The sequence below is a fragment of the Ictalurus furcatus genome, chromosome 20 (assembly GCF_023375685.1).
Source record: "Ictalurus furcatus strain D&B chromosome 20, Billie_1.0, whole genome shotgun sequence".
Classification (NCBI taxonomy): Eukaryota; Metazoa; Chordata; class Actinopteri; order Siluriformes; family Ictaluridae; genus Ictalurus; species Ictalurus furcatus.
The window spans coordinates 20593710-20611320 of NC_071274.1; the positions used below are offsets into that span (position 1 = coordinate 20593710).

Below are 17611 nucleotides of genomic sequence, written 5' to 3' on the forward strand. Positions count from 1 at the left end.
GTTGCTTGGAATAAAAGTATCTCCTAAATGAATAAGTGCATTTTGCCTATTGAGTGGAACTTACTGGAAATCCATTGCTTTGAATGATTGCGTGCCAGCTGTGAAACTCTAAACTCAATTGCCGTCACATCTCGGAGACGACAGTGTGAGAAAACAAGCATGTCAGTTCACCCTAAATACGTCAATACGCCATGCTTGGTTAGCTCAATAAAATCATGAATTAAGATTTTGATAAGTTGTGGCACCTGAGAACGCCTCTTATTCTCTCGGTGTAAACCGAGTTAAACGAGGAATTTCATTTGCCAAATGGGAAAATAAAACCGTTCTGATTTTGACGCGTTGAAGCAGCACTGAATGTGCCCGAAATTCTGCCCTACTCCTTATTCCTTACACGACTGTAAAGTGTGTTATGGTTACATTCTGTGTAACCCATAATGGACAATAATCCTATGGGAAGTCATGATATCGTCGGATATTTTCTTTATTGCTGACGTGGTACCATCAAGCGTACGTCTTTTTGCAACTTTATTATGGAACTTTTACCTGAAAATGATGCATATGAATTATATTGCACTTTTAAAAAGAATTTAAAGTACCCGATTGGACCCGAAAGACCACCATGGTACCCATTTAGAGCTTTACATTAATAGCTAGTTAAAGATACATCACATGTACCTTCCTGGGTAAAACCTGCAAAGATGTAAAGACACATATGCCCTTGATAGTACCAACCCAATGACAAGGCAATGTACCATTTGGTACCTTTCTTTCTGAACATGCAGGATTAGGGATTTAGGATTAGGATATCAGGATTGGAATTGCACGTGGTTTTCCGTCAGCAGGGCCGTAGCAAGCTGTGAGAACTTTTAGAAAGTATTGGATTTATTTAACTGGGCTCCTTCATGTGGATTGATTTCGGATGTCGGATTTATTTAGCCGGATTCACGTCGTTGGATTTCTTGACCTGGATTGTTTAACACACTTTAAAGTGGGTCACATTTCTGGAGCGTAGACCTCACTAAAAATTTCAAACCCGGCCCTGCTTCTCAGAGTAGCCATTCTTGCATTTTCATTCCTCCAACATCTGATTCTTGTTAAAGAGCTGATGAGTTCAGTGAGGTGTGTCCCAGCACCTAAAAAAAAAAATATCTACCGGTCATGCTGTTCCCAGGACTTGGTGTCAGAACCCACTTTTCCTAACATACCTTTATTTTATTTTATTAATTTATTTATTCTTACTAGAACCCTTTCTCTTGCATGCCTCACTCCCTACCTCCTAAATGACGTCAGAGCTCTAAGCCACAGGCTGGAACCCTATTGGACATTGTAGCGCACTACTTAGGGCGCAGGAACCCTTGTGTAAGACTTTTCCTAGTGCACTTAGTAGTGCACAGTAGGGTGTAGGCACGGATTTAGGATTGAGCCCGAGTAGTATAGCCTCCACTCTCACTCTTCAATGCAGAAGGCGAAGGAGGAGCTGTCAAAAGTTTTAAGTAGGGAGAGGTTTCACGAAATGGGACAAAACTTCGCACACACACACACGCACACACACACACACACACGCACACACACGTCCGCCAACGAAGGCGCGCTACAGTTCTAGAGTTACAATTACAATTACAATCAAAGAGATAAACTTCTAAAACCTAAAAACAAAAAGAGATGAAATGGAGACTTTGGCCAAGACCGGATTCCTTTTCTCTTTGCTGATTTCCTTGGGCTCGTGCGCGACACCGGAAAGGAAAGGTAAGTTCTAGACCTTTACTTTTGCATGATGATGTAAGGCTTATAAACATCTGTATTTGGGCTCCTGGAGAAGAAAGCGCGTGCTCGGTGAGTAAACAGCTGTGATTTTTTACGCAGGTAAAGATCAGGTGTGCGGGTAATACGCGCTCGCGCTCAGGGTGCAGAATGCTGGATTCGTGGTATTGTACGTGTATTTAGGTGTTCAGGTTTGAGAAACAAGGATGCAGGGCTTAAATATGTACATGTGCTGGTATAAACAAAGCTGTTTATGGTGCAAAAATGTGTCTTCAAGGTTTAATAAGATATCAACGTGGGGTATAAACGTGTGTAATGAGGATATATATCAGTGTTTTCAGGTGTCCAATGTAATTCAAAAATTCTTCTTCTTCTTCTTCTTAATAATAATAATAATAATAATAATAATAATAATAATAATAAGTCTGTTTATGGTGTACAAAGCAGTGTTAAAGTCTGAGTTCCAAAAATGTAGGCTACTGAAGGTACAGTTATGACCTTGTGTTAAAGATATACAATATTCAAGGTCCAAGTCAGTGTTTAGGATGTCGGAATCAGTGTTGAGGACTTATATCAGATGTTTGAGGTATATACATGTATGTAGTGAAGGTGTAAAGCCATGTTTTCTGGTGTTCAGTACAAGCAAAAAGATGTATTTTGGTTATATATATAAAATTACCATGTGTTTATACAGTATATGGTGCTCAGATAAGTATTCAGGATGTTAAGCGTCAGTGTTTAGGATATCACGATCAGTGTTTAGGACTTATATCGTATACCGTAGGGATTAAATGTATGTAGTGAGGATATAAATCAAGGTTTTATGTCGTTCTATACAAGGGAAAATATGTATTCGGGTTATAAAATACTATGGGCTCATATATGGTGGTCAAATAGGTATTCTAGGTCCATGTGTCCGTGTTTAGGATGTCGGAATCAGTGTTCAGGACTTATATCAGGGGTTTGAGGCGTATACATGTATGTATTGAGGGTGTTTGCAGTCGTTCAATACTAGGAAAAATATGTATTCGGGTTATAAAATACTATGGGCTCATATATGGTGGTCAAATAGGTATTCAAGGTCCATGTGTCCTTGTTTAGGATGTCGGAATCAATGTTCAGGATTTATATCAGGTGTTTGAGGTATATACATGTATGTAGTGAGGATATAAATCAGAGTTTTATATCGTTCAATACAAGGAAAAATATGTATTCGGGTTATAAAATACTCACATATGGTGGTCAAATAGGTATTCAAGGTCCAAGTGTCAGTGTTTAGGATGTCGGAATCAGTGTTCAGGACTTATATCAGGTGTTTGAGGTGTATACATGTATGTAGTGAGGGTTTACAGTTGTTCAATACAAGGAAAAGGAATGTATTTTGGTAAATAAAAGGCTATACAGTGGGCTATATGGTGCTCAGATAGGCTAAGTTTTCAAGATTTAAGTGTTTAGGATTTCAAAATCAGTGTTCAGGACGTATATGTGTTAGGGAATACATATAGCATGAAGTAAAGGAATAAGTCCACTTTTAAAGCTGTATTTTAATAAATGACTACACGCTCATATAAAACGTATCTTTATGGTATGAATGCGTTTTGTGTTCAGGTTCAGTGTACCTGGAATCCGTGTGGTTTATAATATAAAAGTGTGTGTGCAGATTATAGAACCGGGTCTGTTTGGGGTTAAATAGTTTTTTGTTTTTTTAAAAAAAGGAAGGGAAAAAAAGGTATAAAAGAGTGTATTCAGGGTTAAACAGTGAGGTAAAGGGCCCTGTGTTTGAAACACAAAAGCGTTCAGACTCTGAGGGGAAAGTGCGACATGCCATAGCTGAGCGCGAGCCTCCTCGGTGATGTGCGACTGAGGGCGCGTGGGAACAGCGCGGAAGTTTGACTTGTAAATGGAGCCGCGGTGATTTCACTCACTCTGCGGGGCAGGCTAACATGTAGCCTAGTCACAGACTGCGGTTTGTCTCGTACTTACCGAGGGCGTATAAGGCTCGGTTATTCTGCAGTTGCGTTAACATTATAGTCACAGTATCGTTTATAGCATTTTCACGACACAAACCAACACAAAGCCGTAAACTTTACCTTGGTTGCTACGCAACCCTTTACCACAGACGTCTCTGTTTTGTAGACTTCGTCATGACGTCTAATAATGTCTGTTTTTTCGATTTATTTATGAGTAATATTCTTTCATATATCACTTTTCACTTGGTTATACAGTCAATTATGAAATATTCTTTATGTTTTTAAATAGAACACATCCATAAAACGGAGTAAATTGCTATGTGTATGGTAATAGCATACTACCGTACTATGTAGCATGCTAAAATAGTACGCTAGCTAATACTTCCACATAATATTTAGTACGTTAGTATAGGTTTTGCACCTCAGCGTCTAAAGGAACTACCCTAGAAGTGTGTATTCCTGCTCTGACGCTAATTTTAAACCTTATTAAACGTTTTGTTAAGCTGACAGGGTGTGCTAGATCAGATAAATCGTAAAATCTGCAATTGAGGGAGAATGCCAAAACCAAGATTTCAAAACACTTGGAGATTTTCTTTTAGTTTGTTCATTCGTACGGTATATATTTTCTCTAATTTCTCTAATATTGAATTAAAGCACAACCTGAAACCTTTTGTACATGGTTAATCAATGTGTCTTATGTTCCCTACGAAAGCCTGTGATTGCTGTAAGGCGAAATAAAGGAGTAAATATTAGGCCATGCTGTTAATTGGCCCATGTAATGCTGTTTACTGCTGTTTGTTTAGAGTGTCTCAATAATTCGGCGTGTTATTCGGGTCAGCTGAGAGGTGTCCTGTGTGTAAACGGTGGCCTGTGCCAATATTGACAGATGGGACGCGCACAAATCAGTTTATTACAGTCTGCTTCCTCTTTTGGCTGGCCACTCTGATGCGAAATTCAGTCCAGACCGGTCCAGGCCAGGAGTCACCTGCTTTGTTTGTTAGCAAAATCTCCAAAGTGTCGCGCGTTCGTATTGAAGTCTTCAGCTGGTTTTGACGTCTACGTGACTTCTAATGAGTTTTATTGAGCATATATTCCAAACACGGCTAAGCAGAGGTGGGTTAGGCACCTTACTCCAGGATCCATCTTCTCTCTGGGAGTCCTCAGATCTAAAATCATAAGCTTCGAGCCAAATCAAATCGAGTGATATACTGCAGAAAGAGATATCGAGGAAGACTTTTGAAAACGAGCACATTTTCAGGAAACGCGGAAAGGGTTTCACTTAATACTTTGAAGTAGTCTAGATGATTCATTTCCAGCTCTTTTTCCCCCCACCACGCCTCAATCGAGCAGACTCAGGTCAAAACTATTTACTACAAGGCCATGAGATATGCATGAACTAGAAAGAGGCTGTCTTTTCTCATACCTATCAGTTAAGTAACCAAATAACGCGTCTGTATATCGGCTACATGATTTGGATAAAAATGCTGCGCTGGGGTTGTATTTAATTAGCAAATACTGTCATTGTGATGTGCTTTATATATAATATAAAGCCATATTATTAAGCCATTAAAGATTAGCTCGCATCATTTCAGTTTATACTACAGTGCTGTTGATTTCTTCAATGTGATTGGTCAGAAGGTGTTGATTAATGGATTAAGAAAACGTGCTGTTATTTAACAAATAAAGAAAAAGCGTATAATCGTTGATGAAGTTTGTTGTAAGGAGACATTTAACATTTATGGAAGGAGTCTCCGTCGTCACTGCATTGTTACAGTCAGAGGTAAAGCTGTAACTGTAAGTTTTCCATCAGTCCTCAGGATAGATTAGTTTGTGTGTTCATATATAGCTTTACGACCAAGAATGATCACCATGGCTGTAGAATAATTAAAGCGATAAATACTCGTAAGGAAATTAAAGCAGCTTGTCGTACTTGCGCCAATGTGCTCTGTAAAAGAACAGACAAACAGACCCGATGTGTATCTCTTCCACAAGGACATACGTACTCCGTAAAGTCATCCCTGCTCTCCACACTGAAGGTCAGTCGTGTGATGCACTAAAGGCAAAACTGAAGACTGTTTAGTCTCTTCTTGCTTTTACAGTCTTCTACTTCTGTGGATAAAATTCAGCCTCTGTGCTCCAGTTTATTAGTTGCAGAACAGCAGTTTGGCCTCCGAACCCTTATTCTCCATTCAGGTCGAAATGACCTAGTTAAAACATCTAACAGCGCTTAAAAATAAAAAAATAAAAAGACCCAAGCATTCATGAGATTGACTAAAAAGTAATAGTTATTAACCACTGAATTTGGGATTATAAGTCATAAGAAAAGCTATGAATGCTAACCCTACCATATACCCTAACCTTCAACCTTCTTTTTCTATACGTTTGTACACATTTCTGTTTAACTAGTGTGGGGCCACAGTATATCAAATAGTCAATTAAAAATTTGAATGGGGGAGATTGGGACTAAGAAGAAGGTTCAGCTTCACGTCCAAACTTCCTAACTCTTAACTAATTAAAAAAAAGAAAAGAAAAAGATTGGTCTATTTGAGTCCAATTTAATATTATAGTCCAACTAATAATATTATTTACGTTCCCACTCGTCCCAAGACGAAACCCCAAAACATGGAACGGCTATTAACTGAGATGAAACTGAAGAGTATTTTAAAGCAAATTTCACAATTACGGCATATTTCTATAAAATTAGGATCAATGGGACATCCGTTGAATGAACGGAATCTGGGGGTTAATCAACACTTAATGGTGGCTCAGCGTGTGGCGATTCTCCTGTTGTTTTAGGTCTGTCGGGCGGATCTGACTGGCTCAGACTCTAACACTAAGGCTGTGGGAATGCGCTTGTCAGCATGGTAACCTTTTTTGAAGCCATGCTCTAAAACCCAGGCCCTTTATGGAGCGTACGTGAATCGCCAACACAGCTTGATGCCACTCGTACTAAATAGAAGGAATTAGAGAACGTCGTCTCTCGCCATGACCTTTACAGCATGTAGCTTGATAAAGTTTTTCTGTCTTAATTAGTTTACAAACTGCCAAAGCTTCTTAGTGTGCTGTCGCTTTGTATTAAGATTAAACCGGTAAGCAGATTAAACAAGTGAAGCGTCCTGGCTGCTCTGACCAGCGTCCACTCCAAACCGGTGTTCTCCCAATCCTAACAAATCGCTCGTGTTTAAAGTCAGATCTCCCAAATATTTCAGTATGGCTAAACAAAACAGCAGGCACGCGCGAGGCCTGCTTGCATATGAGCTGGCTGTGTGCAAGGCACGTGTGCTTTACATGGAAAGATGTTCCAGCAAAACCTTCAGTTTGTTACCGCACCTCCATTTGCGTGGTTGCAGTTGTTGTTACTGCCTCACTTCCTGAGTGTCTTTGAGTGGATACAAACTCCACAAGGACTCTGAGGCAGCCAAGTTGTTTTTTTTTTTCTTGTTCGGAGCCTAAGGCAGATGCTTCAATTCCGCTTGGCTTCTTCATCACATGCTCATTTTACAAAATTGCCGTGGCATCCTTGCCAACACTAACATCTGGTGAATGAAAAGAAAAACTGTCTACCTGCTCTAATTTTTCAAAGTATGAACTCAGCAATTGTAGGTGAGATAATGGAGATAATAACCCCATTTCTATGCCAAATCCCAGCTGGTAATGCAATATAATCCAAGAGCAACGTGCACAACAACGGTTTTTTTTTAAAAATACACTTTACCAAATATCATCACCATGGTAAGAGAAATGATCTGAGGTCATTAAATTTCTAGGGAAACACAGTTCTCTACAAAAAAACATGATGGTTCCCTTATTCTGTATTGATGCATGCAACTAACTCGCCGTTGTTGTTGCCTTCTGTAATAGTTCTACGAGTTGAGAGAGCAGGTTCACTCAACTCACTCGGAATGTGTAAACCCAGACTGAGTTGTATATGTTCCAATTGACCAATCACTAATCACCACTGTTCCCATCGACCAATGACTTATCACCATTGTTTCAAACAACCAGCATTGTTCCTAGTGACCAGTCACTGATCACTATTGTTCCCAACGATCAATCACTGTTCCCTATTGTTCCCAATGACCAATCACTGTTCCCTATTGTTCCCAACGACCAATCACTGATCACTATTGTTCCCAACGACCAATCACTGTTCCCTATTGTTCCCAATGACCAATCACTGTTTACTATTGTTCCAAACGACCAATCACTGATCACTGTTGTTCTCACTGACCAATCACTGAACATTATTGTTCCCAACGACCAATCACTGTTCCCTATTGTTCCCAATGTCCAATCACTGTTTACTCTTGTTCCAAAAGACCAATCACTGATCACTGTTGTTCTCACTGACCAATCACTGAACATTATTGTTCCCAACGACCAATCACTGTTCCCTATTGTTCCCAATGTCCAATCACTGTTTACTCTTGTTCCAAAAGACCAATCACTGTTCACTATTATTCCCAGTGACCAATCACTGTTCACTATTGTTCCCAACAACCAATCACTGTTTACTATTGTTCCAAACGACCAATCACCGATCACTGTTGTTCCCAACGACTAATCACTGAACAGTATTTTCCCAACGACCAATCTCTGTTCAATATTGTTCCCAATGACCAATCACTGTTCACTATTGTTCCCAATGACCAATCACTGAACAGGATTGTTCCCAACGACCAATCACTGATCACTGTTGTTCCCAATGACCAATCACTGATCACTATTGTTCCCAACGACCAATCACTGAACAGTATTGTTCCCAATGACCAATCACTGATCACCATTGTTCTGAACAACCTATCACTGATCACCACTGTTTCCAAAAAACAATCACTAATCACCACTGTTCCCAATTACCAGCCACCTTTGTTTGCCGATCAATCCCCATCCCCCGCATGTCTCTTTGTTTTTCATTTCAAACTCACTTTTTGGCGATACCTACAGTAATAAAAGTGCGTTATTCTTCGAAGTATATACTTCAAAGGATCTTCAGAAATTCGTCGTTCTTCGTGTAAGATGTATCGATATGAAAATTATTTCGACGATTCAATGAACTGGTCTGTGGCATCGTCTGTTGATTCGTAGCGATGGATGTTTTTGAGCATGCATTAGCTACTTTTCCCTGAAACGATTTTTGCACCAAAGCTTTCTAAAAAGTAATGTCACATATCACAAACCAACCAGGCATCCCTTCATACCTCCCTAAATGTCCGTAGGAAGATCTGACAAATACGGAGAAGGTTTAGACTTCTTCTACACTTTCTCGGACATTTCCTCTTAATGATCTGGAGTTTAGTGAAAGATGGGAGGACGCTAATCAACTTTCACAGCATCGAGGTCACATCCTCGTTTAGTACGAAAAGCCATCAGTGCTTCCTACAGTAATGGTGAAAGAAGCTTTAGTCCTGCCAGCATCTTCCTCGTGGGATTTGAATTCGTTTAGTCAGTAAGTTCGCGTACGGGGAACGCATCGGACGTAAAACCTTTTAGTGCTGTTTTCCCTCAGACGAGGTTTGGATTTGATGACATGCTCTTTGGCTGTCGTTCTTTATTCTGACCAGGAAATGGAATCAGAGCTTCTTTAGAGGTGGATGAATATCACAGAAGGATTTTACATCTTCGCTTTACCACCGTTTATTTATTTATTTATTTATTTATTTATCTATTTATCTATCCTGCAGTCTTTGTGAGCTAAATAATAACTTGGACTACATTTCATTCCACAACAGTCAAAATCAAGTCCTAAGTCTGCTGGTACATATTTAACATTACTTTTGCACATCTGAGTTAATCGTTGACTTTTTTTTTTCTTCACTTTAACTGATTGTGGGTTCAGATTTGTCAGTCCTTCAAGAGCCTCGATTTGAATAAGAAGCTCAAGTGTTATGCAAAATTTGCGTCTTAATGCTTTGTTTACAGAAACAGCCTACGCACTCAAGTGTCCTGCTGTTGAGTAAACAAGTCACGTGCGCCATATCAGATTTGCCGATAAATCTGCGATAATTCTGATATGTGAGCAGCGAAAGCAAACATGGCTAATGCGTTGGTTTATGGAAGAGATTAAAGAGATTACCAGGTTGAAATAAAAAGGAGAAGAAAAAAACAGAAGAAGAAAGTTCTTGTTTTTCTGTCTGTTCTGCCAAGCACCCACACGATTTTGCATGCATTTTGCATAGTTATTGTGTTCCTTTGCCAAGCCGGTCTCTGATTTCTCTGCTCTGACATCCTCACCTCTCACTGCCGCCTCCACAGCCATCATTTCTTTCAAAGCACGTTATCAGAGCCGTCTCTCGGCTCTTCCCCGAGCTCCCGGAGGTACAGTTGATAAAAATGCTGAGCTATTAAAACGGCCTCTGAATGTCACAGAGGCTCGATGGTTGCACCGGATGCTCTACGTTCCCAGAGCCACATCTGCAAAAGAGTTTGGAGCCGAGAAGTATAGTGAACCACCCAAGAAAACAGCGAGATCTCCTTGCTTGGCTAAGCCATCGAGCAGTCGCTTAACCTGGCACGACCCCTCGCTTCCTGTGATTCGAAAGTGTCGCTATATTTTGATGAAGAACAATGAGGGGGTTTGTGCGGGCCTAATTTGGCCGCTAAGAGCGAGGCTTGATTGCCAGTGTCAAGTTCCATGATGTTTTTGCCATTTGGAACGACAAAGTGCCTCTGACCATTCCACTGATTGTAATGCAGCCGAGTGGGTTTGGAAATGACTAGGATCCATTTGGCTCTGCCTTCCATTATTCCTGTCAGCGGTGTCTTTTTGTGCCATTTTGTGTGCCATTCTGGTTTTCTTTCTCGCTTGTTAGACGGACTTTAGATGAACTCGGCCTGTTTCGTAGATATGCAGGCTTATAAAAGCTCGGTGGGTTTTCAGTAAAGATGCACCGATCCCATGTTCCGTGCACTTGATGCCATTTTCTCGTGTTCGATACAGTACTGATTACAGACCTCTGAGAATCAGACGGAAATTGTCTACAAGGTGCTGCTTCACTTTTGACGCCCAGGCCCTGATTTACTAAGACATTAAAGCTCTATTTGGACATAATTAAAAACAAATCTTCTCGAGGAGCTACTTATTGTTTTTTATTTCCATTCCATTGGGCATTTTGGTGTGTGTGTGTTCAGTCGGTAATAAAAAGGTGCTAAATGAATCTATTTGCATAAAAAAAAAATAAACCCTGAATTTTGCATTTGGAGGTAGAATTTGCATATTCCTTCAGGCCAGCTTTTTAAACGGACACTGCGTGTCAGAAATGCGTGGAAATCTTTGTGTGATCCAGCGTTTTAGGTCAACATCCGTCCGATCCCTGGTTTTCAATTTCCTGGCGTGTCTCTCACTGCTGTCGAGAAACACACGGACATTCATGTAACCTTCTCATCCTCTGCGACATGCCGAGCCCCTCAGCGGAAGACGTTATTTGGAAAGACATAAATGTCCCCTTAAAACCTAAAATAGTTGCACGATAGCGGCCAGCGTCATGGGCTTTATTGCGTTTCCATCGGCAAACAGTCCAGAGTGGTGGAAAGCGACCTTGGAATTCAGTCTGGAAAAAAAAAAAAAAAAAACCACTTTCCCATCACTTCTTTTACATCTCATTAGGCGCGGGTCCATGCGAGCAGCTTCGAAACAGCGTCCGTTTTACACAGACCCTGTACAGAATTTTTTATTTATTTATTTTTATCTGGGGGGGGGGGTTAATCCATTGCATATGTTTTTTTTTTTTTTTTTTTTTTTTTTTAGATTAACAGCTCATTAGGTGAAGTCGCCTAGAACTAATATGCCAAAGAAAAGCATTTGACATAAATGAAAACATACTACAAATAGACACGGCTGTTCATATAGCGTTAAACCGCGCTAAACCGAATATTTGGCTCTAGTAATCGAGCAAGCAACGCGAGTTGCATGGTGAGGCGGTTGACGACGGGATAACGTATATGTTTACCTCATATTTGTTGATTCGTATTACTGACAGATGTTAGGAGATATATTAGGAAAACGTTCCCTCTCTCGTAGATTTTTCTTCCTAAGTGGAATAGGTTTTCCAGTGAACCTGACATTCGAGGGGTATATTTAGCAATCGTTGGAGGAAGGAAAGTATCGAGGCACAAGATGACAGTTCTAGGCCAGCAGTCTCCGACACACACACACACACACACACGAACCTATAACATATTCAGTGCTCTTTCAAGTTAAAAAAGAAATATTTTTGTCCTAGAACACAGAGATGGTATTATGTAAAAAGTGTGAAAAAGTGTGTGTGTGTGTGTAGCTTGGCTTTGTACGTGTCTCTCCCTTCTCCTGACTCATTGGACAGCTCTGTTCTTTCTGATTCATCTCTCTCCAGCTCTGACTCTCTAAAAGAAGCCCATATTTGACCAGCAGCTTGAGCTCGTACACACGGAACGGTCAAAAAAAGACAAAAAAAAACCCCAAAACAAAACAAGGAACAGAGTAAGATGCTAAGCTCTGGCAGACACCACAGAGGTTACATAATCGTTTGGCTTTGGATGCTTTTATTCAAAGTTCCAAGCGAGTCTGTTCCAAGCTCAGAGCTGTTAAGAGAGACAATAATGGCCACAAAACCAAGTTTCCACTTACTAACCAGAAATAAGTGTGAGACAGGATCTCGATGTGCGATCAGCATCCCAGTGTATGAAAAGTAAATAGTGATACCAATATGATACAATGTCATCAGATTGATTCAGTGCTGCGCAACAAAAGGGCTAGATATAAGTGTGAGGCCACGCTTCTTTCAGTTGACCTGGCACATAGGCCATGCCTCCTTCTGTGGGAATGACAGGCAGGAAGCCACGCCTACTACAGTGGAACTGACAGGAAAATGCCACACCTCTTTCACTGGAACTGACAAGGTAAAGGCCACACCTTTCTCAGTAAGCCCGACAGACAGAATCACATCTCCTATCGTAAAGCTAACAGGTGCGGATGCTATGACAGAAGCCACGCCTCCTTTACTGAGACTAATGGTGCATTCAAGTCACGTCAGAAAGATCGTATTTACGAGTTGAACGCGCATGAACACCACCACAAAGTCATAATTACCAGTCGGGTGGGCGTGTCTGTAGTTGACGGTAAATTTGTTGAAATTTTTAACGTTTACTCGTCTCAGAAGCTGATTTCAGTTGCCACGTGTTCGGTTTATGCAGCAAGTTATTATCAGGCCTTTTTATTTACGATAAAAACAAGCAAATCGCCCTGGCAAAATAGCGATAACATTATACAATTACGATACAACGTGTAACGATCAAGTTTACAGCGGCTTCATGAATTGATTAAAAACATTTTTTAAAAAAAGGCTAAACACATTTGACGCCCATTCTTTATATTTCATTTTCTAGAAGTGGAGTTGAAAAAAAAAAACCTCGCTGTATTTTTTCCGTAGTTAATTACGAGAAGGTACACCGCCATCTCGGTCCGACCGAAGCGACTCGAACACCCCTGACGTCGTAATTACGACTTCGCAACTCGTAAAATACAAACTTCCTAGGAGGACTTGAACGCACAGTAACCGGCACAGAGACTGTGAGTGAAGCCATACGTCCTTTAATAAGACGATTCCTCGTTTTGAATCAGTGCAACGTAAATATCGTCGTTGGGAGAGCCGAGTCTTCAAAACACGCGAAGTGTCAGTTTTCCGGCTGTTTTCTACATTGTATCAAGTGTAATGTCATTTCTTTGAACTCGGCTTTGAAGGGTGTGTTCGGGATATGTTACGGTTAGGTTTCAGGAACAATAACACCATCAGTTCAGGAAACAGAGCCTTCATATTTGTGCTTGTGAGTGAGTGTGCCAGTATGATGGTACCGTGATAAGGAAAGCTGATATCTTTAATATGAGGAACATTATGCTGTGGGCATAGATTCATCTGGGATGTTCAGTGGTAGACATGTATGAGGTCCTGGGCTCAAACCTGGTTGCTCTGGGTTACTGATCAGAAAGTCAGAGCTTCAAGCCACAGTACGAATACGCTGCTACTGTTGGGCCCTTGAGCAAGGCCCTTAACCGTATCTGTACCACTGATCACGGCTGACCCTGTGCTCTGACCCCAACTGTTCTGCGATGTATATGTGACAAATAAAGGCTTCTTCATTTCCAAGAGCACCTCTTAGAACAGCATGCTTTACTCTACCTTCACTTTACACTTTAATTATTTACCTCTGACGACTATTGAGCTATTCCTTACGTTCACTTTTGCCACTGCAGGGCTTTTTATGTACCGTTTTTGAAAACACGACCTTGGAAGCAGATGCTGTGATGCCGAGCATTTGCTCCTTCATGGGAGTTTTAATACCGTCCTATCCCAAAACGTGAGAATTCAAAACAGCTCCGTTTTCCCTTCCTGTCCGTTTCTGGAAGACGTACGCCGCGTGATTGACGACACGCCTGGACGAGAACATGTCGAACGCGTGTCAGAGAAGAAGAATGGCCCTGCTTTTTCGCTCTTCACCCAGAAACACTCGTCTTCTGTTACCAGCCGGTCTTCCCAGCTTCCATGAGACGATAAGAATCTGGGATTTTCTTACCGTCGGCTTTGGTTTTTCCAGCCCGAGGCGTCTGACGTGTGAGAACAAGCTAAAGCCGGGTCTTGTCACCATGGTGGAACAAAATATAACTACTGTATTTGCTGACTTGCTTGGCGAGTTTGCATTGGATTCTGTCATGCTAGGACTGAAATGAAACTCTAAGCCCTTGCTGGTTTCGGCTTTGAAAGCCAGGTTGCGTGAAAAAGAGGTTTAACGCGAACGCTTAACAACTAAAATGCAAGCATTGATGCAGAGAGAAATAACCCAGAGACGTAAATGCAGACTTTTTCAAGGTTTCCTGAGGGAACATAGGGTTACCTTCTTTAAATAAGGACTGATATCCGGACTAGAGACCTAGTCCTCAGATAGCATTGTGTCTTTAGTGATATCTGGGCTTTTTAGCTGATATTGTTAGGAAAAGCGCTGTTGTTATAAGACCGGAGCTGTGTTTGGTCTACAAATGGATCTCATCGGCGCGAAGACGAGACTCTTTGTCTCCTTTTCAAGGTCTTAGTGTTAAAACGTGCCGCTGTTGTTGTTAATTTGATGGTTATATACGCCAGAAATTTCATTAATGTAACGGATGTATACCACAGTTAAACGCTGTTAAATGCTTGAACCTGATTGGTCAGCGGGTGTTGAGTAATTAAGAGCGGTTGATATTAATGTGACTGCTTTAATGTGATAGTGTTTCTATACTTCTGACAACTTCTACAGGGGCTTGGGAGACTTTTGAGGGTTTTCTGTGAGGGGATGTTTATTTCGCATTTATGGAAGGAGTCTCCAGTGTCAGAGCTTTGTAACAGTCAGAGGTAAAGCTGTAACTTTTTCAGCGTTCAGTAGCATCTCAAGCTGCTTTTTTTTTTTTGTCTTATTAACTAAAAGACGGGAACTGACGTTTTGCGTACATTCCACAACATTAATGTAACTATAAATGGATAAAAGTGCAATGTTTTTAGTTTATTCGTCAGACACTTTAATTCAAAGTGAGGCAGAATTGAATCCAATCCAAACCCAGAGTTTATGTTTAAGGGCCACTGAGCTACCACTGTACCAGTGAATTTTCTAGTAAGATGACCCCATTGCGCAAGAGTTGAGTCCGAAAATGTTCCGAGTATGCTTCCTCGGAAAACTAAATCTAGAGTACTTACCACGTGTTTCATGTTGTGACTTCAAGATCATGTTCAGGAAACAAGTGGTTGTGGGCAGATATAAAAAACAAAGGAGAAAGTGATTGAGTTGGCACATTTCTCTTTAGTGAGACAGAGAAAGTCTGAGGAAACAGCTACCTATCCGACAAAAAGGCTTTTATTCCGAGATTCTCTGGTACTTTGAAGCAAGATTAGATTCAAGGCTAGCCACAGACTACCATGTTTATACACAAGCTTCACGAAATGTCTCTGTGACTTTACTGTTAAACCGGCGGTACAAACATCATTAATCGTTTCATCCCGCGCTTCATTTCAAATCTTAAATCTCAAAGTTTCTTCAGAAGAAAAACAACAACAACCGACTAGCTGCTTTGCTTACATTAGCTAACGTTAGCTAACGTTAGCCTGGCTAACTTTAGTTAAAAGTTAAGCTGAGATACCGATGCAACGATTGAAGAGAATATATAAATGTAGATCATGAATCAAATAGAGTGTTCTTGTGTAGAAGGTACTTCATGATCCTACACAACACGATTCACATCAATATGCTAGCAGAACCTTTTAAAACCAAACAAAGACAGGAAATCTCATGTGTGTGAGCAAAATTGTGAAAACGGATGGAAAGGAATCATTTAAACGAATCCCCCTATATTCCAAGGCTAAATTATATATTTTATTATCACAGTTGTAAAGAATTGTGTAGTTTTCCACAAAACTGTTAAAGAGCAGTTATACTTGTTTTTTCTTATTGCAGTGTCAATGTTTTTTTTTTTCCTTCCCCCTTTCCGACTACATATATATATATTTTTTTTTAAAATAATGAAAGAACTAATTTCCTCCCATAATCTGGTTGATGGCTTTTCACCACAGGAAGCTGATTCACTGCTGGGTTCTCACGTCTTTATAGCGACCCTCCTCCTTAATTAAGGGTTTTATGTCCTTTCATTTGTCATCGTTATATATTTTCAATGAAATATTAATAGATATCAGCTCACTTGAGTCCAGTCATAAGGTATTTAATGACTAATCCATCAGCTTCGCAGGACACAAAGTTGCATATTTTGCTTTAAAATGAATCAGATGACCACTATTAGTCCACTGTGTGTGTGTGTGTGTGTGTGTGTGTGTGTGTTTTGTTGGCTTTCAGATGTTCTGTCAAGTTGAAATGTAACAGAAGAAACACAAAAACTTTTTCAAGGTTAGGTTTCTGTAGGCATGTTGGGAACTGAATGATGGCGTCATGCCAAGAAATGATGGCGTAAGGCCACGGTTGCATTTTTACTTTATTGTTTTATTTAATGTGTCAGGAATATGATGGGCCTGGGATTTCATGGAGGGTCAGGGAAACGAAATATGTTACACTTCATCTTTTCAATGCAGGTTGCAGGCATACCTCGGAGTGATCTCTATACTGTAGACCGATTGTAAAAAAAAAAAAACAAAACTATAGTGATGTCATATCTGTAACAGCAAACATTCACCTCTGCAACACTGGCTCATGTGGGTGTATACACACTCAGCAGCCACTTTAAGAGAAACTCCTGTACACCGTTCACATTCATGTAATTCCCATCTTGATCTTTGACCAAATCGTCATGGTTGCTGGTGCTAGATGGACTGGTTTGAGTATCTCAGAAACTGCTGATCTGCTGGGATTTTCACGCACACCAGTGTCTAGAGTTTCCAAAGAGTATCCGCTGAGAAATGCTTTCTTGATGAGAGACAGCAGAAGAAAATTTCCAGACTCGCCACTCTTCACAACCGTGCTGTGTAGAAAAGCATCTCAGAATGAACAATACGTTGAACCCTGAGGAGGATGGGCTACAGTAGCAGAACTTCTCATCAGGTTCCACTTCTGTCACACAAGAACAGGGTGGTGGCGAGGCATTGGGTATAAGTGTTAGTCAGCATTACTATGTTATTAGTTTCGTCAGTATTAGTCAGTATTATTAATGTCGTGTTCCTGAAGTGGCTGGTCAGTGTATATGTAACACGTCCATGGGTATATTATTTTTTCAGAATCACTCTGCTTGGAAGGTCACATGACCAGATATATCTGTTGACTCGATGATGCGATGCTTGAACAGGAAATTAGACATATTTCAAGTACAAATGTCACATCTGCAACTCTGGAATTGCCCTGTTGTAATTAGAAGCATTACGAACGCAGACGGAAGAGAG

General features: G+C 40.5%; 1 protein-coding gene across 1 annotated transcript in view; it reads left to right on the forward strand.

Moving 5' to 3' along the window:
- Window positions 1-1363: 1363 nt before the first annotated feature.
- Window positions 1364-17611, forward strand: part of egfra (epidermal growth factor receptor a (erythroblastic leukemia viral (v-erb-b) oncogene homolog, avian)) — a 61227-nt gene continuing 44979 nt past the window's right edge. The window contains exon 1 of the mRNA XM_053651826.1: window positions 1364-1746. Within this exon, the coding sequence (XP_053507801.1) occupies window positions 1668-1746 (79 nt within the window). The 5' untranslated portion in view covers window positions 1364-1667. The remainder of the gene's footprint in view (window positions 1747-17611) is intronic.